The 24,004-nt window shown below is 42.7% G+C and overlaps 2 protein-coding genes across 23 annotated transcripts in view; one reads left to right on the forward strand and one right to left on the reverse strand.

Annotated features, from left to right (window-relative positions):
• LOC135323771 (uncharacterized) overlaps positions 1-24,004 on the forward strand; it is a 148,686-nt gene that overhangs the window by 534 nt on the left and 124,148 nt on the right. For 19 of the 20 annotated variants that reach the window (XR_010385300.1, XR_010385307.1, XR_010385302.1 and 16 more), the window contains exon 2: positions 6,909-7,054. Coding sequence is in view for 1 of the 20 variants with exons in the window: in XM_064498316.1 (XP_064354386.1) it covers positions 7,025-7,054 (30 nt within the window). In the remaining 19 variants the exon portion in view is untranslated. Of the gene's footprint in view, positions 1-6,908; positions 7,055-23,638; positions 23,853-24,004 lie in introns of those variants that run through there. The other variant, XR_010385312.1, reaches the window with a different exon arrangement.
• TSPAN2 (tetraspanin 2) lies at positions 41-23,973 on the reverse strand. 3 transcript variants are annotated; one of them, XM_064498313.1, is made up of 8 exons: positions 23,846-23,973; positions 20,908-21,010; positions 9,784-9,881; positions 9,259-9,333; positions 8,642-8,740; positions 7,348-7,422; positions 6,306-6,389; positions 41-441 (listed from the first exon to the last, which is right to left on the reverse strand). In XM_064498313.1, the coding sequence occupies exons 1-8, from the start codon at positions 23,912-23,914 to the stop codon at positions 424-426; spliced, it is 621 nt and encodes a 206-aa protein (XP_064354383.1). In that variant the 5' UTR covers positions 23,915-23,973; the 3' UTR covers positions 41-423. The 3 variants fall into 3 exon arrangements, with proteins under 3 accessions (XP_064354383.1, XP_064354385.1, XP_064354382.1); XM_064498315.1 differs by having other exon boundaries at positions 41-4,423; XM_064498312.1 differs by lacking the exon at positions 41-441 and adding an exon at positions 4,460-6,085.

Raw genomic sequence — 24,004 nt, forward strand, 5'->3', positions numbered from 1 at the left:
AGACTTCAGTCATAAACTGATATCCCAGTTCTGTCTAAAATCAGAACTTGTGCTATAGCAACGAGAATGCTGTAATGGAAACGGTTTGTGTATTGCAGATGATTGGCATGGGCAGAGCACCAACAGAGGAGGAAGTAAGATTGACAAGCATTACTTAGGTTTATTTTCTATGAACAGTGTCTGACACTGTTAATCGCTAGTTTCCAAAGGCTGTAAAAGATAGCATTTGAAGGCTTAAGATAACTCGGTTTCTTTTTCATTTTCAATATATTTTGCTACAAAACTAGAGCTGTCAGGCTAAATAAAAGAGAAATATGAGTGTAGGGATATTACAGAGCTGCGCTCCATCAGTTCCTGTTCAGTCTCTGCAGGATATCAAAACTGGCTGAGGTTTTCCTGTAACAAATGAAGCTCCCACTGAAATCAATTACTCGGGAAAAACTAGACAAAGAAAACAGGAATAATGATGTTAAGGAGATAATACAGGCATTAGCTATTTACATCGTTATCTTTAGAACAAATTGGTTGACAGGCTAAGAAGAAAATGTGTATGCTGCTTTTCCATAATTGTCCCTTGGACGGTTTGGGTCCCTTTCCTCTGAAACAGGTACTAGGGACAAGACTAAGTGGGTACTTCTGACTTATATGGCAGTTACTGTGTATCTGGAGCATGCATGTATTGGAGGGCATGAGTTTGCTAATTAAATACTAACATCTGAATTAAATCCATCTGGAGCATGAACTGTATTTGAGGGAGTTTACATCCTGGTTTGCATTTAGTTACCTTTGAATAGCTTTCTTACTGAACACCCGTGGAATAGTTTCTTGGAAATGGTTCTGTATTGCTGGCAAAACCCAAACATTTTTGCAGTATCAGAGTTGAAACAAATGAGCACCAGCACAATAAACCGTGATCACTCTATATCCAGTTTTGATAGCCATAACCCACTCTGTGACACCTGACCATTAAATAAGGCTACTCAGGCTCGTTTATGAAAATTCGAATGAGTTGTTAACTATCTGTGATCTTAAAGCAACGGGGAAGAATTCTTACAGTTATGATGGGGAAAATTTTCTGTTCCTGGATGAGTTTAAAAAAAGACCTTCAAATACTAAGATCACGTAGAGAAAACGGCTAAACAGTACTGCCAGTACCTTATGTGCCTTACAACAGCATGAAACAATAAAACAGGCTATATTTCTGTTCAAGGTACTAGTAGATGCCTAACATGTTGGTTTCCAGCTTAATATATACCAGTAATCCAGAGAACTAAACCAGTAACTGGTATTATTCTGTTCCTGATATGCAGTGCAGATACCCATATACCCAAATAGCAGGAAAACCCAGAGTACAAGCAACAATTATGCTCAGAAAAACAAATGCACTGTTCAGGAAAAAAAATCTTCAGTAGAAAGTAGGTTGCTCAAGTTTGGATTTATAGTAAAATTCTTCCTAACTACTACTTTTCCCTGTTTTCAAAAGGCACTTAGATGTTTTTGTTCTTCTGGGGGTTGGAGAAGGGAAGCAAGAGAAATTTCTGCAAACAGCCTTTGTATTCAGTGCATCTCAAAAGCAGGAGCGGACAGAAACAGTAAGCGTGTAAAGAAGCAACCCGTGGTCATCTCATTACTTTCTGATGCTACATACTTGAGGAATTAAAACCTAATGGTATGCGTAGACATGTTTAAAAAAATACTGCCATTACGTCTGGGGTCTGTGCATGTTTGAGAATCTACAAAACCTTTCTGCCCTTTTAGGGCAGTTATCTTGGAACCTGAACCATACGCCTGCCTATTGCACTATCTTTACCTGCTGTCCTGGAAAGCTGCCTTGCTCTGAATGGCAAAAATGATGCAGGTGCTATTGTACACAGGTTTCTACTTTCTGTCAGTTGTGGGAGAAAACACCCCAATTGAACACTACCCCATTTATTGTTTAGGGCAGAATCGGTTTTAGCGACAGTCTCAAGTGTCTCTGGGACCCAGGAAATTGCTCAGTAGTTATCTGCTGTGAGAAACTTATGTCCTAGTGTGAGCTCGAAACCCCCAAGGATTTGCCGCCAGTGTCATTTTCCCAACTGAGACTGTCATAGGAGCGGACAGCTGATCAGGGCCAGATTTCCTGGTCTGATGCTTGCAGAGTAAGATCCCAGGCCCTACCTTTACATAACATCTGTAGCTCATCAGCTGTGAACGGAGGGATGCAAATCTAACTCTTCTTTGGTGGTGCATGATATACTGTCTCCCTTTCAGCTGGGGACCTGAAGCTAAGCCTGGAAATTGTGCACTTGGCAGTGCCTCCTGCATATGCAGCTGCTCTTGCATTTAGTGCACAGCTGTCTCGCTGTTACTGGATAGTCACAGTTTGTGGTTGAACAACTTGCAAAGAGAAAGAAGATCCATGTAAAAGAAAGCAAGAGGTGTCAATTAAGTCAGAAACATGAAACAGCAGCACACTTTCCAATGCTGAATAACAGAAAAGTGATAGGAGTTTGAGTTTCTTTGGGAACAGGAGAGATGAACATCACAAGGGATGTATATTCCATACAGACATGTGCACTGGAATGGACACATTTTCTGAAGTCCCATTTCTTCCATTATGTTTCAGTGGAGTAAAGACTCCATGACTTGTAAATGCACAGTCCTGTTAGAAGTCATGGACCATTTCACTGAGATGTATAATTTAGTTAAACTCTTCCCCAACATACCTACTCTCTTAATATGGAACATAAGAGAATCTAATCACAACTGCATCAGAAATCTGAATTAGTAATAATAAGAGACATAGCAGCTATGTGGACATTACTAGCACAGACTCACTTTGTGAAAACATCTGCTTGGGGAAAATTATTCCCTGAAATGGTGAATTACCTGGAAAAAAGCCAAAAATTAGGAGATTCTGAGCCCTTGATGTAATTTATTTTCCCCTTCTGGGGAGAACCTTTCTAGGCTGTTTTAAAAGGAACATTCTCATATGAATAAATATGAAAGATAGAAAAATAAAAATATAAAAAACCCTATGTAAACGCAAGCCCTGAGGTATTTCAAGAATACAATGTAATTTTTATATCCACCATGCAATGTATAACTGCCAGTATGAAAATTTATTTTATGGCTCTGTAAAAATGTCCTACCTACCTTTTCTGCCTTATACCCACAAGAAAGGGTGAGAGGTTGAGGTAAGAGCCCCATGGAAGCTGTGATAGTCACAGAAGCAGAAACAGAGGATATTAAAGTGCTACATGTCTTTCCCTGACATTTCCCTGACAATTTTCACTCTTTAGCTGGCTGCTATGGACCAGTTAGTCAGATTCCACGGGGTATCTGACAAAGCTGCTGCTTTTCTGGAGACAGGCTCCACTCCTGCACTAGCATATGTGCCATATAGGGAGCTTTGCAGGATAAAGGGACAGCTGAATAAAAATTTTAGTGGCCCCTTTAACTCACTGATTTTTGTCTCAGGCTAGCTTGGGAAGCTTAAGCACATTTTGCACTGCGATTGCTCACAAATGACTGTGTATCTTGCCAGCTTTTCTCCTCTTTCCCCCTCTTCATTTAGCCTGGAGGCCCTTGGGCATGTTTCTCCTCCAGAGCTTTCTGCATCTGCATGAAGGTTACAGTCCTTTTTTTAAAAAAAGAAAAAAAAAAATCCAGGCTGTGTATGACAGTGGAGTCAACAGGTCTACTTACATGAATACAAGTTTGCAGGAGCAGGCCCTTAGACATTACGTTTTTTTTAATGAAGTCCAATTTTATTAATTCTATTCTCCTTGGACTTTGGAAAGAATAGTTACAAAATGGATCATGGGTATTATTTTTAAAAATGGCATTTGTTCTATGCTAATTCTTGGCAACAGGGCTCAGTATGAAAGGGTTTCAAGCTGTGTAAGCTTTTGGTTGTGTGCACACTCTGGCATAGTGAGGCCCTGGAAGAATATGCTTGCATACATGTGCACATACCATGTATCCCATTTGCACATACTTACCTAAACAAGGTATTGAATAGACAGATACCTGCTCATGTGCATATGTATCTGTAAGGAGAGATATGTATGTGCTTACACAATGTCTATAGATGTGTAAACTCCTAATTGCACGTATACAAACATTAAAAATCAAATTAGTCTTAGATGCCATCTTTGTTTTTTTTCATTAAAAAGGACATTTAAAACCCCTTTTTTGTTCATTTCAGTTTTCCTATAACTAATGCAATTCACCGGCTCACCTAATGGGATATTTTCTTCTCAGTATGTTAAAACACTAATTAAAATGTATTACAATTATTAAGTTGGGTAGAAGAGCGCTTCTTGTAAAGTTTAGTGTGGGACTCCTGGGACATAGTTGTGCAGCGAGAATTTTAGATCATGTCTCTTGTATTACGGATCGCACAGCAGAGAACCATGCTGAATATCATGCCAAAGATCTAGAAGAGAAGGAATGCAATTTAGGGATCCACTTACAAAAGAGTTATAAAACAGTCTGTATATCAGAACAATCTGAAGGCTCTCATTGCTGGGAAGCAGGCAACTGCTTCTGTCTACAAATCTCAAGATATCTGACAATTAACATGAAAGAGACTTCAGTGATACTCAAAGCCAAGATTTTATCTGCCCACACTGCTTTCATTGTTCTATATTCTAAATGTTGTGGCCAGCATAACAGCCCCCAAACATTAATATTATTAACATGAGTCGTACTGCCATGAACAATCATGACTGTTGGCATTACACCTAGTATTGCACCAAAAGGCTCTGTCTTCCAGAATGGTTATACACGGAATAGCATAGGCACTTTTGAATAAGAGCAGAGAACGATTCCAGAGGAATCAAGTCTATGGAATTGGTGTTGAGCATTGTGGTTTTGCAGAGAAGCCTAAGCTCTTAACAGTTACTATAGAAGATCATACATTAAATACAAAAGTGTATTCATGTTAGGGAACAGTTAACTAGAAGGAATGTTAAAAACAGAGAACAGTGGCTGTTGCCAGAATCTCCAAAAATTTCTTTTTGCCACAGGTTTATTCTCCAAAGCAGAGTTAGCAGCCACTTGTTGAGGCTTCACTGCTGATGATGGGAGTTGGTCAATACTAACATGCAGTTAAGCTAATGAGTCACATCCCCTCCCCACATACCCTCTTAAAAAAGAAAAGAGAGATAGCTGACCGGCCATACTCCATTTGTTAGAAACAAGCATGGAAAAATGTAGTGACACATGTTTCTGGTGTTAAAAGAGGGTATCATTTCATAACTTCTACTGTATCTAAAATGGGAATGCATAGATGAGATGCTCATATTTCTAATGTATCCTTGATGAGCAACCTGATTATCAGAACTTTGTCTCACTTGTGTTGCTTTGTATTTTGAATACACCACACATTATACAAGTCACACATCAAGTGATCTAGGCTTGTTTAAATCCTCTTTACCCACTCCATAAACGCTTCATCTGCTTTGAAGTGTCCACCTAACTCCATGAACCTGCTGCTCCTCAGACCAGCTAGAAGTGTATTTCTTTACAAATCTTCTGGGTCTCCATGCTGTTTCTGGTTTCTGAATCTGAATGAGGTCATGGCAGACACAGGCTGGAAAATGCTCTCTCTGAAAGCCTGCATTTGATACACTGTCCTCTCCTGCCAGATCCCTGCAGCGGGTGACATCTATTGGTCACAGCTCCATCATGAAGGAGCAGACCTTGGGAAAACAGCAATACACACTTTGCGGGAGAAGGTGCAGTGTAAGGAAAGTTAGATGCTCTGGTGACATCATTAGATGAATGAGCTACCTTTAACCAGGTGCTGTAAATTTAGGAGAGAGATACTGTTCTGAAAACTATGCAGTTTAAATCCCATTCCTTTAGCACAATACAAACAAAACCGATCATCGGAGAGGGAACATACTCTCCATTCCTTATGAAATCTAAGGAATGGATCCTCAAAGGGACAAAAGCATCAATGCTTGCAGTTGTTTTGGAACAGATGAAATGCTGCTGTGGCCTTTTGGTTTTCAGTTCAGTCCATGTACACACATCTTTCCTACTATTACGACAACAACAAAATGAGATTACCATTAGATATTCCGAAGCGAACCTGAGGACACAAAAGGAACCAGTAAAACTGGAAGTCACTCAAATCTGCTTGCACAGTTGTAAGCAATTCCCAGAGAGAGGACACTGAAAGTGATAAGAATAGCTGCAGCTTTGAGGAATCTCACCAGCTGCTGCAAAACATTTTCCACAAAACTTTGAGTAAAGGACAGGGTATTGTGCTCCAATTTAGATAAAGAGAGTGACAGCATGGATGTACTCACTGTGATGCCAGCAATTGCGATTCCAACAATTCCAACTAAATGCAGATTAGCATCAATTACATTCTGGATTTCAACCAGGCAGTTCTATTAAAAACAAAATTAAAATATTTTTACTCCTGTAAAAATAAATTCCAACCAACTCTGTCAGCTGTTCTCACTAAGCAACAGATGAACATGAAGAAAGCTATTGGATTCACTATCCTACTTTTTGTTTCTATGCCTTGTGTTTTGTTGGACAATTTTCATAGCATATTCTCTTTTCTAGTGGGACATTTGTACTTTCACGTGCTGTTGTTTACCCCTTGCCTGTGCAGGCTGACATGTGCAAGTCATCTTCTTACAATCAGTTTTCCCTAAATTTAAAAGCCTTTCTGTGTCAGGCTACGCTAAATCAAAAAGTTTTGCCCTTCAGATTAATGTTGAGCCTGCAAGCAGATTCCGGGAAAAAAGACAGAAACAGCAGTATCCACCTCAACAACAACAAAGCTTCTAGTTAGGAGTCCCTGTGCATGGTTAAGACAGGCACTTGCCAAATTTCGGCTTTCATGGGGCCTTTCATTTAGGACTTCTGTTCTGCTACATCCTTCCCATTTTGTTTTTCAGACGATATGATACTGTCACACCTACCACGAGAGGCTGCAAGCAGGTTTCAGAAATGAGGGCTGGACGTGTTTAATACGACCTCCAACTTACCTCACGCTCGATCTCCGCACTACTCCATGTGGAATTTCTGTGCTGGAATTTGCAAGGTAAAAAGGAAGTTCTCCATTTCTTTTACTTACAGAATGTTTCCTTAAATGGTTGACATGAAAAAGTGATCTTTTAAATAATCAGGTGCCAATTGCCTTTTGTCCATAATATTGCACCTGCTTACTGTATACTAAACTCTCAACCCAGCTGGTTCTCTGGGCCACAAAACTCAGGTCATCCTGATGCCACCATCTGTGGTATCTTTGTTCCCTGTCGCCAGGGAAATTTGTTTTTCAAACTATGACATGTCTCCAGGGAAGTCATTAGAAAAAACAGAACAGAGGACACTTGCCTTTGGCATCTGGATGTTTTCTGGACAGGGTAATCCCATTTGTTGTTCCATACTATCTTTACCGCAGCATTGGAGCTATGTAAGAGAGAGAGGGGCGGGGGGGGGAGGGAAGAGTCAAAAGAAGGGAGAAACCATAGGCTTGTTTCATACTGAAAGTGAGTTAATTGTCAACAGTAAATAACTGACAAAGAGAAACAATTTAGATCAAGTCGAAACTTATTCCCTATATCAGCTGCTACCTGTGGCAGAGTTCCAACTAAATGGACCAGAATTCTCAAAAATCAGTTTCAAATGTCTGAAGTCACAGTGAAGAGACAAATATGTATTGACAAAAACTTCCAGAAGGGATTTTTATCATAGTCATAAAAAAGCACTTGGAAATGCAGATCCTTGGCTTCCAAGGAAATAGATGGAGAAAGCAGAAAGTTCAAATAGCACATACGGTAGTATGGGCAACACACAAAATCTGCAACAGAACATGCTGGAATCTTTACTTCAGACAGAACGTAGTGCTGGGCTTGGAGACAGTGATAAATCAGAGCATTTTCGAGGATTTGTTTTTCCTGTTCGCGTATCTCCTACAAAATGCTTGGAATTCCTCTTGGGGTCAGAAATAACAGCCATGGGAGAAGGACAGAAGGGTCTGAGGTTGTGAAATATTTGTTATAAAGAACGTGGGAATGCTGTAAGGAACAACAAAGGGGGGGGGGCTTGATCTCTGTGGGAGGCAATGTAGATAGGAAAAGAACTCAAGTGGGATTCAGGAAGTTACAGGTTCTAATCTGGTTTAGACACTAACTCTCTGGGTGGCCTGAGCTGGGTCACATTATTATGTGCTTTTGGTTCTTTCTCTGTATCGTGCCATTAGTGACAGGATTTGCCACTTAATATTATTGGTAACATTGTAGAGCCTGGGACACTGGACAGTTTTTTCTCTGACAAATGCAGAGATGGACTCAGATGTTTCTACTTCTCTCTGTGTTTATGAGTATTTATTCTTGGACTTTAAAATCCAAAAGGGCCATAATAGTCACATCTTTTGTACAAAGACCAGAAGCATTAGCTCAAATTTAAAAGCCTGGCCATTTTCACTTTCAAGGCAGGGATCACTTGGGATCTGAAACCCAGAACTCTGTCATAGCCGTCAGGAAACACAACTGTGAGCCTCTGGCTTCGGTTTAAACATCTGTCTGTTCTATCCTTTCATATCTCAGTAGGTGTCATTCTGAATTTTAAAAGGTACTGTGAAGCAGAGAAATAGTACAAGGTACTTAAGCTCAGGAGGGCTACTCACAGCTGAGTGGTAGTGATAGATAGTCCCGTTGACCTTTTCTGGGTTTTTCATATAGTCATCATAAATGTCTTCATATATTTTCTGGGCTTCCTGTATTGCCTGCAGAAATCAGACTTTTCAAGTGAGAGGCAAGTAAGTCTTACCCGAAATCCAGTGCAAACTTCCAGCTTGTCATCAACTTCCAGAGCAGGAAATTATTTCTGGTGAACTGAGGCAGACATGATAGGAAAGATAGGAGCTTTGGGGGCCCAATGGCATTCAGAGGGACTCCGCATGGGGCAGAATCTACAGATGCTGTATTCTGTGTTTTGGTCAAACATCGCTGCTTGAGTTTATCTGCACTTTTCCCAAGTTTTATGCCCCCTTATGATACAGTTCTACTTGTTGTTTTTCTTGGGCATAATGCTCAGTCACACCTATAGATTTTCTTTAATAGAGGGGAGCAGAAACTGCATCCTGTTTTGAAATGGCACAAACTTTTTACTGACTACAGATAAGAATGTCAGAGGGTCTTCCTGGGAAAAGTCTCCTGGAAAGCTTTCCAATGCATGGCCCAGACTGCAGACCAGTTGGTCACAGGAATCCAGAACTTACCATAGAAGTAGACTGCTACTCACCCCTTTCTTGCCTATAAAGGCAAATACTCCAGCAGTGACCTCAGCAGCAAATATCACCAATAAGCAAGCAAAAAACTGCAGAGGGAGAAGAGAAGCTTATATAAATTTACTTTGCACAGCATGCTTTATATGGACTGCCTGTCAGTCCCTCATCCTTGTCCAGGCCTCAACAGCACACGCAGTAACTGACAGAGAAAGCTGGTAAGCAGGGTCAGTGAGCAGGATGTCAAGTCAGATTTCTTGTAATATGGAAACAGAGGTGAAAAAGAAGCGGCTCAGATGGTAGTTTCAATGGAGAAGACAGAAGGTAGTTCCTGGAAACACTTCATAGGAGGTAAGCAATAGAACTTCTTCATGTATGGAAACTCTGCAATAGCACCATAGCCGGAGATGTTAAATTAGCCATTAAAAGGACATGAGACATTTCAGATCTTGGACAGCAAAGATCTTTCCACTAATGACACAAAATATATGCTCTTGGATGATTTTCCAGCACAGACCAGGCTCTTGAAACCTTTTACTTACTGCTCCTAGTAAGCACTGAGACTCCCGCGCTGCTCCACAGCACCCAAAAAATCCAACTGTGGTCATCAGAGCCCCTGCTCCCACCAATACGTAGAGTCCTATAGAAAATCAGAATCAAACAGGTATTTAAGCAGGTTTCTCTTCCCAAAGCCTGCTATCTATTTTGTCAAAAGCACACATTCGCATCCAAAACAACAGCTGAGTCTATCTCTCACAAAGAACATCCCAACTACACAGAAATGTTGTTCTCACCACAAAAGGAGCCCAATGATTTCTTCAGAATTCTTGGGAAACCTCATGAAGACCAATAAGGAGGCTTCCACCTCTCAGGTTTCCTGTCCTAAGAGCAGCATGGTCCAGGAAGAACATACACCAAACCATCCAGAACTACTTTACAACTCTTTAGTGAGGAATATAAGGCAAGAAATCCAACATTACTACTAGAGGACTTATTTCTGTTGTGAAACCTGGAGCTGAAAATGTGCTGTAATGCTATACTGGGACAGAGCTTAGTAAGCTACCTGACAGCAACGCTCAATCAGTTGCCTGGCAGTACACAACAGACCTTACCCAACTTCTTCCTGGGACTGTGTTGCTGAAAGGACTTGAGGCCACTGGCCAAATGGGTTGTGTGTGTGTAGAGAAATTTCATGAGATAAAGGAAGTCCAGCAAATTGTTGATCATCAGATTAAAGGCATTAAGAGGATAATGAAGCTATCTGGGGATGAGACTGCCAGCAAAGGCCATGCCTGCAACAGGTATGGAACATGGGAGATAGCAGTATAGCCCTGTACTTAGTTAAAGTAACGCACCTGTGACCCTAGCTATGTTCAGAACTAGGCAGGACAAAGACTGTAGGGGTAAGGGAGATAGCACTCCTCTCTGGCACCTGTAATGCCGCTGCAAATACACAAGTCCAGCATTATCTTTTGTGTGGGCTCTGTCTAGGACAAAAGGGAACCACAGCACAGAATTCTTCTTTCCGCACTTGTAAATGTAAACTGCTTGATCTATGCTTAGGCAATACACACCTTTGCATGTGGCATCAGCTCCATCAGACCACAACTGTTTGTGCACTGTCTCTGGTGCAGTGCCAGCCAAAGTATCAAAGGCTCTGTGCAGAGCTTTTTAATTCTGGTCTTTGTCTTGTGTGGGCGATGCCAAGGACACACAGAGACTTGCCATGCCTATCCACTGCTAGAAAAATCAGTGGCATTTTCCTGCCCAAGTCATTATGAGGGGACAGTGGAGCTACAGACTGTGCACACTAGAGGGCACAGTGAGTCCTCCTCTCAGATTTGACCACACAAATTTTTCATGAGAATGTTTGGTATTTTCAAATACATTTTTTAAAATATTATTTTTAAATCTGACCCAAATCTTTAGGGTTAATAGGGCTGCTAGCAAGCCTTGTCCAATCCAGACTAGAAAACCCTACAAATGACAATTTGCAATGATTGCTAGGAAAATGAAAAAACAAACAAATTATAAATATGCGAGTGTAGAGGATCTAGCCAAGTATAGGCATACAAAATTATATTAACTCTCTCAGTGCTTGTCATCATGGCTTAATTTGGACTGTCTCACAGCTACAGCATGCTTGAAGAAGGCAGGTTTCTGCCTGACCATTCGTTGCGTAATCACTGTCAGTCGCTGGATATCACCCAGATATGCATCCCACCTCTTGTGATTCTGCTCCCCTTCCCTTCTTCCTTGCCCTGTACCTTTCTTGTAGCAAGGATTGCCAGTGAAGAGCACACTGTGCTAAGTATTGATCAAGTAATTTTAATTAACATGGCTTTGCCAGGTCTGAGATGACAGATAAGTGGTATTTACTGCTGGATGTGCTGACAGATCATATTCTGTATTTTCCAGAATCTTAATATTCAGCACCTTGTGACTCACCAGGACTGAGCATTCTTCAAGCTAATGCTTGTACACATATCCACAATGCAGTTGCTTTCACAGAGGGAGGGGTGTATGGGTCAGGAATAAAGGTCAGCCCCTTGTGGAGGGTGATTTGGAAAAAACACTAGTTGCAGCTTCTCTCAGGTGCAGTACCTGCTGTTCATTTGCCATACACCAGAACTGTCATTTTGAAATCTCCATGGTGACAAATGCCATGTAATTACAAAGATGTTTCCTGGACCCTTTTTTGCGTGTCACTCCCTACTCCAGTCCCTGTAATTACTTATTAGGCTACTTGAGAGAAAGACTTTTCTTTTAAGAAGACTTTTCTGAAAGAAGTCTTCCCATTTCTTTTTGTTGCTTCTAGCTAGAGAAGACAAAGTTCTTTGAGGCTCAGGGCTAAGACCACTTTCAGGAATTTGAATTTGCTTGTCTGAGAAGCAGACTTAGCGTTTCACTTGCATGACTCATAGCTAAACCGCTACTTCAATCAGAACTTCCCTTTTAAGGCGTGTTACAGGAAGAACTTCTCACACCACTCACTAAACAAAGCAGAACTTGCTGTATGTCCTAGCCTCTCAGTTGTGCTAGCCAAGAGTTTAAAACCACCTCCTTCCATCTCCTATTCAGGAGAGTTCATTCCAGAGTTTGTCCTTGCTCAGCCTGGGACTAGTAATTCCTGATACTCCCAGAGCTATTCCTAGCTGGAAAATACTGAGGACACTTAAAAAAAAATCCACAAAGCTAAAGGTGTTTTTAAATAACTACTATATATACACACACATAACCTTTCACACAGGAAGGAGGCACTTTAAGAGCTGCTTGAAAAAAATTCAAAGGGAGCAGCTTGCTTCTCAGCTTGCACTGAGGATTCCTAGTCCCCAGATCCAGGTACGCTCAGAGGGAAGATGCTTTTCTAGAAGGATATGCAAGGAGTAGATTCAGAAACATCCCAGATGGTGTCAGTGTCTAAGACAGGGAGCTAGGATTCCTTTTTCTAGGGCAGGGGGATGTAAGTAGCAATGGAGAAATACTCCAACTGTAAGAAGCATGGAGGAGGTATCACCTGAAAATCTGTAATAGGAATAGACCTAAACTGAAAAGCAAGCCTCTATAGAAGGGAAAGAAAAAGAAAAGGATGAGAATGGTACTTTTTATGGCACCCCTTAGAATCACAGCTTTACCTAGAGACATTGTCCACTGATGGCAGTCAAATCAGGCCAGTTAAAATCAGCAAAGAAGCAGACAAGTCCATAAGTTTGGTGGTGTTAATCTCATTCATTGCTATGAGATATTCAATCCTATGGGATAGTATCATGTGTCAAAAGTAACCAAGTTTCACTAGACCCTGTTCCTTTAAAAAATGCAGGATGGAAAGCAAAGCCTTAATCATCTCCTGTTCATAACTGCTTCCATTGTAAAATACAAAGCCTTGCCATGGTCTCCAATTTGGCATCCACAGCACAGCAGAAAGAGAAACAACAAAGACGCTTACTTTATACTGGCAAAGTGGAACACATTTGTTAGTCAGAAACTCTGACGCAAAGAGCACTTCTCCGCAAAGCTCAGCATGGTGAAAAGAAGTGTGCAAGTCAGGTCAAGGTAGAGAGCTTGTTTCGTTGAATGGAAAATTTTGAGAAGACTGTCTAGTTGCAGCTTTTTGTGCAACAAAAGTAGAAGAGTACAAGGTAGAAAGGAGCCAAATTTTTGTGGCCTGTTTAAAATTTTTCCTCTTATTTCTTCTTGCCTCTGTTCATTTCCTGATTCCTAATTTTGTCACTGCTTTGGTCTCTATCTGCTAATGAAGAAGAGAGAGAGAGTTTTACAACTTACTAGTCTCTAGAGTTCTTTGGCATGGTGTTCTGCACCACACATCTCGCACAGAAACAGACACCAGGTGAAAAGAGAATAGTGAGAACAGTCACATTACTATGACATTAGAGAGCAAACATGGGACCAAATGGCAGAAACCTGCCATGCGTGCGGCTGCCCGCAACTCAGGGAACATTTAATGCATCAGCATACAAGTCTCACAAAGCAAGTCACTTTCAGCCCCTGAATGCCAAAGTGATGAAGAGGCACTTTCCAAAGAATTAAACTCCATGTGCAAAATGCAACAGAAAACTGGCTGATTTGGGCCGACAAACTGATGACTATGAGGGACACTGGAGAAAGTATGGGCCTCTGTATAAACACAGTGGGATCAAAATGAAGTTTCATAGGAAATAGTTTTTTGAACAAAACCAATTCTCTTGACCTTTTTTGTGAAAATCCCTGTTATTTATCTATTTTTTAACCGTGGAAAAATATTCTGGTTTTTGTTTTTAGCTGTGCTAAAACAAACACACAGAGACAGATTTTTATAAGCTATGAAGACAAATTATCACTTCCATTTTTAACAGTATATCCAGTGAGAGAACACCAAACAACAAATTGATTTCTCTTCTGGCTGCAAAAGAGTGCAAGAGGGAGAAAAGCCCATACTTCAGCCACTGTTTCAGTTTACAAACAACAAAATTGGAAAGCATTAAAGCGGCAGCTTTTCTACACAATCAATTTTTTCATTCATCCTATGGGAAAATCATTATTTCCTGAAAGGAAAGTGTCACATGAGGATATTCCCTGAGAAAATTCCAACAGGAGGGATTCCCACTTTCCAGCAGATTTTGCTTTGCAATTATAAGGGGAACAGACAGTGAATCAAGAAGTTGAGTGGTGGTCTCAGAGCAATCTATGCTTACAAATAATAACGAACAGCAAGGTCACAACTGAGCAGAGATCTTGATTGGCATCTGTGTTCATGGCACAGAATTCTTCCATAAGATACTGTTTTCTCTGGCTGTCAGCACGTGTACCCTGTTGAGACTGGACTTGGAGACAGCAGATCTGCAAGCATGAAGGAGCACCTCAAGAAGGATAATGGGTATTTTGTGTGCCATCTGTGGATGAACAAAACCATTATGCTTAGCAGTAATACATAATTTCATCATTTTAGGCTAGGTAGAAGAGAAAGATGGAGTTTTAGAGCTACTAACTGCAATATGTCTTTGTGTATCAGAGGGAGGGAGGAATCAGCCCCATTTTAGAAAAATGATGAGTGAAATCTGCAAGACGTCTGCTCTTTATTCTTTAGAGTGATTAAAAACTTATCTCAAGGTAACATGCAAGTCTGTGTATAACTAATCTGAAAGGAAATGCAACTAGTTCCATAGTTTGTTCCATGGCACTTGGCCAGAGTAATAACTGTGTCCTTAGACCCACAGTCCCTCTCTGTTCCTATTGCAGAGAAGTACATGATTGGCAGGGACATTTACTGCCAATGTTTTATGAAGCAGAAAGGAAACATTACAACGCAAGGCAGGCAGTGAGGAACCTATTAGTGTGAGCATTAAAACCATTCTTATTTCAGACAAGGCATGAACCATCACCACTGCTACCAGCTATCCTCTGCCAGCCTCTCAGGCTGGTAGAGATCTAAGTTTAGACTCTGTAGTAGAACTCATTCACAGAGTTGGTTTTCTCCAAAATCTCACTGAGAGCTTTGAGATACAAATTCATGTCCAGAGCCTATTGCAAAGAGCAGGAAGAGACAAAGGCACAGTGTCTCTCTGTCTGGCTTTATTTCACATGGATTCCTTGTTTACCTGGCTGCTACAGTCACTTTTTCCATTTTAAATAGTTCTGCTCTTTCTTTTTTGGGCTGAGTAACCAACACTGAACAAACCGCTGACTGTTCATACTCCACTAAGAAAACAAGCAGCTCTGTTCCTGGCATAAGGGATCCAGAGGCAGTGATGACAGGAATCCTAGAACCCAGACATGATTTGAAGAGATTTTCCTGAGGTTGTGTGTGAATTACAATCTTTGAGGCAAATGGGCACCTCCCTAGAAGAACTGGGGCTCTCAAACCCTCAGCTGAGCACCAAGAAGCAAGTAGTGCAAATGCACGGTAGGAAAAGATGAGAAACACATGTAGGAGTTGGAAATAACAGGCCAGACAGGGCAGTAGGGTGACCTGCAGCTGCCTAGAGAAAAGGCTGAGTTATAGAAATCAAAGAAGGAAATGGCATAACTGTCAGTTCAACTGCTGTTGCTCTGTGGAACTGGCTAGCTTTTAGGTAGCTGCACATGAAGAGTGGGGTGGGAGAAGGGTGAAGACAATTTACCAGGCAAAAAGGATAGTTTAAAACACATTATCATGTTTAAGTGACTCATTAAAAAATTAAATGCCTCCTGATTCTCAGCATATTGCAAACACAAAGCAATCAGTCTGAGGTAGCTGGACAGATTGTTCTACTTGGTTTAATTAGCTTGCTTTGTTAGAACTCTGACTTTATGGTGGCCTTGCCTTATACTCTGCCAGGCAGGATACTGGCTTTTAGGAGCTACTTGCTAGGTCATGTGATCCAGCACAGAAACTGAGGACTTTGCAACAGCTTTCATTCTGAGTAAGGGGTTTTTTTTGATTTTGTGTTACTTGTTTAAACCAATTTCCAGTGCAGCAGCTTTTGTTTTCCAGTCAGGAAATTACTATCAGCCTCTGCTATACCTCCCTTTCTTAATTGCAGAAGGGACCTGCACACAAGATGACAGGAAGAAAGACAGATAAGTTCATTGCTTAAGTCTTAAGTACAGACTAAAAGCCTCTGCAAGGTCCCATACACATGATGGCAGGACTGCTTGATGCGCCACTTTTGGTACTGCATGTCTACACAGAGGCTACTTTGCCAACAGCTCTTATTTTAAAGGGTGATAGAATTTATGGGGCTATGGCTCTTGGAGAGAGAATATTGCTGACTGAGAGTATAGTGCTCGACCCCAAAATACATGAACAGAACTATAGCAGAACCAGGCACAGGAACAGAGAATTGCAGAGAATTCACATGGACTTGACTGCTGGCCAACTCCTGCTTGTGTGGGCACCCACTTCTATGGAGAAAAAACTACTACTATCTTTCAGCTCCAGACATGACTTCATATCCTAAGGCATGCACCATCTAACTGCACCTTTCAAAGCCAGAATGATCACTCACGTTCTCACAGACCCCAGGGAAGAGCCACAGCCATCCTGAAACTTTTACCCACAACTGGTCTGGCCCTGACGAATGCCTGGACCACAGTTTGTATCAGGAAACTGGAGCAAAGAGAGCACAACATAGGAGAAAGATTGTGAGCTCTGGCTGTGCAGGAGAAACAATGCTTCAGTGCTGACAGCTGTGAGAAAGTCATCCAGGTTGATTCATTCACATTCAGTAGTTTTTGTTACCCTTCATGGTTGAGGCTTGTAGGGTACATACATGTAATTGTTTATTGTAACTGGCAGTGATGTGACCCTAGACACTTCACATATTAGGAACTCTCAGAGTTTGTCCTCTGTGTTCTCCATGGAGCCAAAACAGACTTTCATCCTCGTCCATCAAATACAAAAAGGGAAGAAGCAGTATCTTGAACTGTTCCTTAAGAAGTCCCTGCGTTAGTTTTTTCTTCACAAATGCTGAACTTTGACTCAGCAGGTACTCTGTCATCATGTGTGTGCTTTACGTATTCTTAAATTTAAGAACAGCACTAGTACAAAGAACTAATTCAGAACCAATTAACTGTGAGGCAGCAATGCTGACATATTGGGTTTATACAAGCACCTCTCTTTCCCTCCTGACTGTTGTATGCTTTCCTGCCCAGTAAAAACTCATCAGACTTGTGGCACAGGAATATCAGGAAAGAGGAAGAATCCAAGGGAATTCCCTTTTTCCTACAAATCTTTGCTCCATCTGGTCAGTACAATGTCACAGACAACTCAGATGAAAGAGGTGACTGCTGAGCTATTGACCTTTGCTGTAATTATCCTTTTTTTTCCCTTGAAGGATGGTTGTGAGAGGAATATATGAAATCTGCCAGAGCTGAACTGCAAAGGGAGCAGGAAAGCTGCAGTTTTGCCTCACCACTTTGAAGGACATGCACAAAAAACATTATGAGATGTTCCAGCATACAAATACTGTTATGTCTGCCAATACAGTGGGAACTTCAAAAGCTGGGGGGCTGGAGGGAGAGAATTTTACAGGCTGCTCCTTGTATGCAGTTGGAAACTTATCTTCAGAGCAGAAGACTGCATGGGACAACGGGTTCCCGTTCCGCACTTGTAAGTTTAAAAATTGCTAACTGCAGTGAGGAATATGGATCACTGAACACAAAACCACAAGCAACACAAAACTAACGACACATATGTGCTTGACCTTGGCACTGCTGCATGCAAGTTGTTCTCAAACTGACAGAAACATTTCAGTGGCTGGAAAAGATGAACGGGCTTGGTTGGCAAGTTGTGGCTAAAACTATTCCAGGGGGCAGAAAGACAGACTGACTGCTGGTAAGGGACAAGGCTGTTTGGGGAGACTCATTCTGGCCTAATGGAAAATGCAGGGATGTAATTATCAATTATTTTAAACTAAAACAAATTTTCAGATCCAGGGGGGGAGGGGTAAGCACAAGAAAGAAACCAGTTGGATACAGCTGGCAGCTCAATACAGGTATAAAAAGAGCAGAATGTGCTGCTCTTTGGAATCAAGAAAAGGAGATGTTACCTGCAAGATGGTGATCCTGGACAGTGCTTCAACCTACAAAGCAAACTGAATGCAGCTGAAGGTTTTTCCAAACACTGCATTGGAGCTGATCTGATCACAGGGGCTTGAGTTACCATAAAGCAGCCACAGAGTGCAGTGAAACAGAGCTACAGAAATTATTTTGAAATGTATGGCCCTGTGTTTATATCTCCAAGTCATACTGATGATCTGCTTTCTCTTTCAGCCCTCTGGGCAGCTGCTCCTTGTGTATTGCAGACTTACTCCATATTAAGAATTGCTATGCAAAATCCTGGCTGTCACCCAGAATGCATGGTACAGAACAAACACACAGAGCTGAATAAACAATACTCTTAGAAGCTCCTTGAGAAGGGCCCAGTGCACAAATGTCAAGGGAGACTCAGAGCTGGAATCTACAGAGTTAAAGAACTTGAGCATGACTGTCAGGTGCAGCTTTTTCTGCTGCAAAAAGAAACACTGGCACTGAAGTTATCACTGTTCCTTTACCACAGCCTTAGTCAGAGGTCACTAACAGCCTCAAACTTCTGACAGCACTGGCTGCCCCATCAGATGCTCAGAAGTCACAACAGCATTTAGCATGATTAGTAATGAAGAAGGGGAGCAGAAAAATTTTTGCTTAGTTTTTCTTTAACAACCACGTTCCACTCAGAGCACAATGCCTATTATTAGAGAGAGAGAAAAGTTTGCCGTAGAGTTCAATCAAGAGTGCAAGTTCAAAAGATTTCTCATCATATTTATGTCCTGTTCCTTAGCACCTCCTCTGCTAGTGGTTACATATTACAGCGTACAGCTCTATAAATACCTGTGAGAATCAGCCCAACAATACTTGAATGGCATGGTATATAACTAACTTTTACAAGAACTTTCTCTGAGGCTTCCTAGAATGAATGTCTCTGAATAGCTTTTGTAATTCCTATTCAGGACTGAAGCAGACTAAACCTTTCAGAGATCTAAATTCATATGGACTGAAGAAAATCTTATTTACCCAGCATTACAATCTGCCCTGCAAAGCTGTGAAACAACTATGGTGCTTATTCTTATCACAGGATCTATTACTTTATGACATCTAACAAGCCAACAATGATTGTGAAGGCCAGAACATCCTTCTGTCTTGAATCTCCTGGGTCAAACATAAGAACATGAGGCAGGGAAGAGTTCCAAGATATACCACAGGGAATTCAGCAGGCATAAACTGGATCTGGAGATGAAGTGATGGTCCAACATACTGGTAAAGTAGCAGGTCAGACAAAAGAGAACAAGTAAACCATACATCCTAGCGCTCTGGGTCAGTAAATATGCCACAGGGTATTTTACAGTAACCTGGATGTCCCAGCCAAACATCTGTCTAAATGGTTTTATTCTGCCTCCTAAATTCCCACAGAGGCTTCGCTGGACATAATACTCTACCCATCTGTTCCCACAGTATTGTACATTTTGCTAAGTGTCTCTGGCCCTCTTGCATGTAACAGAAGAGCATTGTGTAAGGCCTGAGGTGTGTCAAGAGTCAAGGTCTCCATAAAGAGAAAAGGGATATTTAAAGTAACCGCACAGCCCAGTTAATAGTCTTGTGATGGGTAACTGACTGTTATGGGACACCCTGGCTCAACTTTCATTCGTGGCAAGCAGTCAATGCCTCGAGTAATGCCTGTATGTAATCCTTTTATGTTCACAGCCAAGATTTTCTCTTCCATGGAACTCTCCAGCTGCTCCTCTGTCAGGGTGACTTGATGGACAAGGCAGCACAGGATTCATTAACACTTGGCGTATGTAGATGGCAAAAATGAATGTACAAATTGGATTTTATTGGGTGAGTTCATCCTGAGGGGTAATATATTAAAACGGAAAAAATCCTGACTCTTATAATGTAAAGACAAGTTGCAATTGCCAATGGATGGAGCAATGCAGTTGCTGGCAGTCCTAGACAGCTGCTGTTTAAAGGTATCTATAGACATGTAACAGGTGGCATTTCCAGAAAACCCAACTGGAATTCCTAAGGAGAAGAAAAATATTTTAAATGCCTAAAATCAAATGTGACCAATACCACCAGCTCTCTGGGCTTGGGGAGCTGGCCAATTCCTGCCTAGGTTGGATGAACAGTTCCTGAGATGACTGAACACTGCAGTTTTACTTTTCAACCATGGAAGGGTTTGCTCTGATTCCCAAAACCACACTGAGGGCCTCTGTGTGCAGACACAGGGAGAACTGATGAGCAAAAGTCTTACTGCAGTGCTGGTAGTGGAAACATTCAGAAGTGACAGTGTGACCATTGTTCTGTTGGCTGGCAGCTGCACAGAAGCTCTGGAAGGGTATGTTGGTGAGCCCTATCTCGCACCCCTCTCAACTTCTATTCCAGCAGCATCAGAACAATTCACTTATGAAATTGTAGGTAGGGTTTGGATCAGGTCTGAGAGAAGAGTTCAACTAGGCCTAAGGAAGCTGATGCCAAGAAGAGACATGAGGAAAGCCATCACCGACATGATGCACAGCGCCACAATGCCCGCTTCTGTGCAGTTCAACTCAGGAATTGTTGACCTTCATTTAATTTAATGTGTGGGATGTGTTGCAAGCCCCAGGATGAAAGCAAGTCTGACAGCTGCCATCAACACAGGCACTGTAACTTACCCATGAAGAAATACTCTGGAGATCTTTTGTCTGAAGCAAACTCTGCCATAACCCCACCAAACCGCAGCCACAGACCAAAGGCAATGACAGCCAATCCTGCCAGCTGGAAAACAAATACACCAGTTAATACTTTAATGCCCGTTGGCTGGAGGGCATCAAAGAAGGGTCAGTGGAACCTTGTACTTTCTTGAAACCCCACAGCTAAAGACTGTGCCATCAGAAAATTCAGGGACCTCTTGGTAGTATTTGATAACATTGAATTCCTATTATAGAGCAGTGTGCATCTTTCTTTCAGCTCAACTCACTGGTGATTTTCAAACCTTATAAATAAGATCCTTTAGTCATCAAAACTTGGCCTGAATTGCAATGGGGAATGTAGGAGGGTGGGAGGTGGGGGAGTGAGGGCACGTGAGAGGAGCAGAGAAGCTGCCCAACCAGCAGGGTACCCTGTGCCCTCCTTCCTAACCCCCAGAACTGCACTGCAGCCAGCCGGGGCGCAGGAGGCCAGTGCCGCTCTGGGCCTGGGCCTGGGCCTGGACTGAAGACAGTATTCTGTAGTAAAACGCCTGTCCGGGGAAGTGCTGCCTGCCCAGCAGTTGAGCCCTGCTGTCTTGACACACACCAAACTTTTAGGACAGAAGTAATTTCACTGACTTTTTTCAACCCCCATCACTGTTCTAGTGCTAAAGAGCAGCCATTTGGGCTGAGAAGTGCCCTCTCCCCCTGTATGCATCAACGTTCCAGCTCCTGGGTCAGAAGATATATGATGCTGTGGAGGCACCAGCTGGACCTCTAACTCATCATCATACCAAACTATAGGTGACAGTCTGGCCATTTCAGAATTGCTGCTGCTGTTGAATTGTGAGGAGGGTTCTGTTTAGAGGCTTATCCAGAAAGAAGGGAGAGGTCTGTATTGCTCTTAGAGATGTGCTGAAGTTAAGCATGTTTGGCCTAATTATGACAGGATATTTTTCCTATAAATCACTGTGGGACTCCCTATCAGAACATCCTTAGGATGTAGGAGGATTAGAGTGTACAGTACCTTGGGTCACAGAAAAGTCCAACAAAGAAGTGATTGATGCTGTCAAATGCAAGGAAGAATTCCCTTAAATGCAAACAAGTCTAGAGCAAAAAGGAGTGTCAAGGCATGTCAGATGAGGGGAAACATCTGTAGCTAATGATCTCAAACCCATCATGTGCCAGGCACATTTATAAACCTACCAGGCAATGGTGTGTGTGCTGGCACAGTTTCAGCACCTTGCAGGGCCAGGCGCAATTCTCTCCAGCTCTACTGGGGGAGGCCCAGCGCCTAGTTCTGCAACCGCTGCCCAAACGGAATGAGGTTCACAAAATACTTGCTTACCACATCCTCTGCAGCTTGCTGTGGTGTCTTTGAGTCTGTCCTGCATTTCCCTGCACTTGATTTAGCCAGCATAGCTACAGCAAGCAAAGAAGGCAGGAAAATCTATAGCTGAACAGCTCAGGATTGCAGCTTTCCTCACAGAAGGTGAAAAACAAGATGAGTTTCTCTCCTCAGAGAACAGGAGTCCCCCCCACCCTGGTCATGGCCCTGGGAACTCGCCTTCTGCAAGCAGGGGCTCAGCCTTGGGACTGCCAGAGCACACTAGGCAGGCAGCTCAAGTCCCTTCCTGTCAGTCCAGGCTTCTAAGGGACTCTGGTAGCTTGGACATGTTTGAAATGAACGCCTGAGTCCAACTGAGGAGATGGTTTCTTCCTCCTCAATGTAAATGGAGATAACAAAACACAGTAATTGTCACTTCTGTGAAACAACATAACGCAAAGCTTTGTCCTCCTGCTGACTCGCAGCTGCAGCTGAGCAACACCGCTCTGCTCACAGAGCTTGAAGCATAGCAGCACTGTGTACTTGGAGCTTGCAGTGCTGTCACCAAGAGGGAGAAGCATTTGGTTTAACTGTGTTTAAAGCATAAAGGAGACAAAAATCCCAGAATTTTTTTTTAAACAGATAATCAGAAGGAAAAAAAGACATTAAAGAAAAACACATTTCTGATTATTTTCTGATGTGAAACTGAAAAGTTCACATTCTCCAATGTGAAACTGGCAGCATGGGGGAAAGTGAAAGAAAGAAGTAAGGTAGCTTGAATTAAGTTGTGCTATGGCACTGTGACTGTTAAGAAAGTGTGATAAGTGGACATAACATTATCTGATCTCATGTTGCAATAAACAGAATCACAGAGTAGTTGGGGTTGGAAGGGACCTCTGGAGATATCCGGTCCAACCCCCCTGCTCAAGCAGCGTCAGCTAGAGCAGGTTGCCCAGGACTGTGTCCAACAGAACACTGTTTCAGTGACGCATTAGGGCAGCACTCAGCAAAGTGCAGTATTATGCAAGGACTTTGTCTCTCAGGATGAGTTTGTAAAAGAAGAAGCTGTTGGCTCACTGTTTGAAATTACATTGTTAAAAAGCAACTTGATGCTGTGAAGAAGTGGACCACAACAGTGGAAGTGCAACACGCTGCTTGGGATGCTGGGAGATCCTCTAACGGCCTCCTGTTGTTTGAAAAGTTATGCTTTGGGGGAAATGGTCACTGCTTTAAATTGACTTAAGAAAGATGTTGTCTCTGCTCAGTGCTGTCTTCTTATATCAAGTATGTATTTTCCTAGGAGGAGATGCATCTTTATAAAAGAGAGCAGAGGTGGGGTACTCTTGCAGTGCAACCTTAGGTAGCCTAGTAGGCAGCGCTCCTTCGAGGGGCCCGCAGACCTCCTCCGAGCAGGGGGCAGCGCCGCGGAGCTCTGCTGTGCTGCGGCAGGCCCCCGGCACCACGCCGGCTGCAGCCTGCCCGGCGGGTCGGGGCCCCGCGGCAGGCAGGGGCTCCTCCCGCAGAGCCCAGCCCGACCCGCCCGGACCCGCTCCGCTCCGCTCCGCCCCGACCCGCTCCGCCCGGCGCGGCGCTCACCCAGAAGGTCAGGTTGAAGATGAAGAGCAGGATCTTGATGCAGCGCATCCCCTCGCGCCCCGTGCCCATGGCGGGCGCCGGCTCCGGCAGCAGCTCCCGGCGCGGCGCGGCGCGGCGCGGCCCCAGTGGCCGGCGCGGGGCGGGGCGGCGCGGCGCGGG

This window comes from Dromaius novaehollandiae, chromosome 27 (genome assembly GCF_036370855.1).
Source record: "Dromaius novaehollandiae isolate bDroNov1 chromosome 27, bDroNov1.hap1, whole genome shotgun sequence".
Classification (NCBI taxonomy): Eukaryota; Metazoa; Chordata; class Aves; order Casuariiformes; family Dromaiidae; genus Dromaius; species Dromaius novaehollandiae.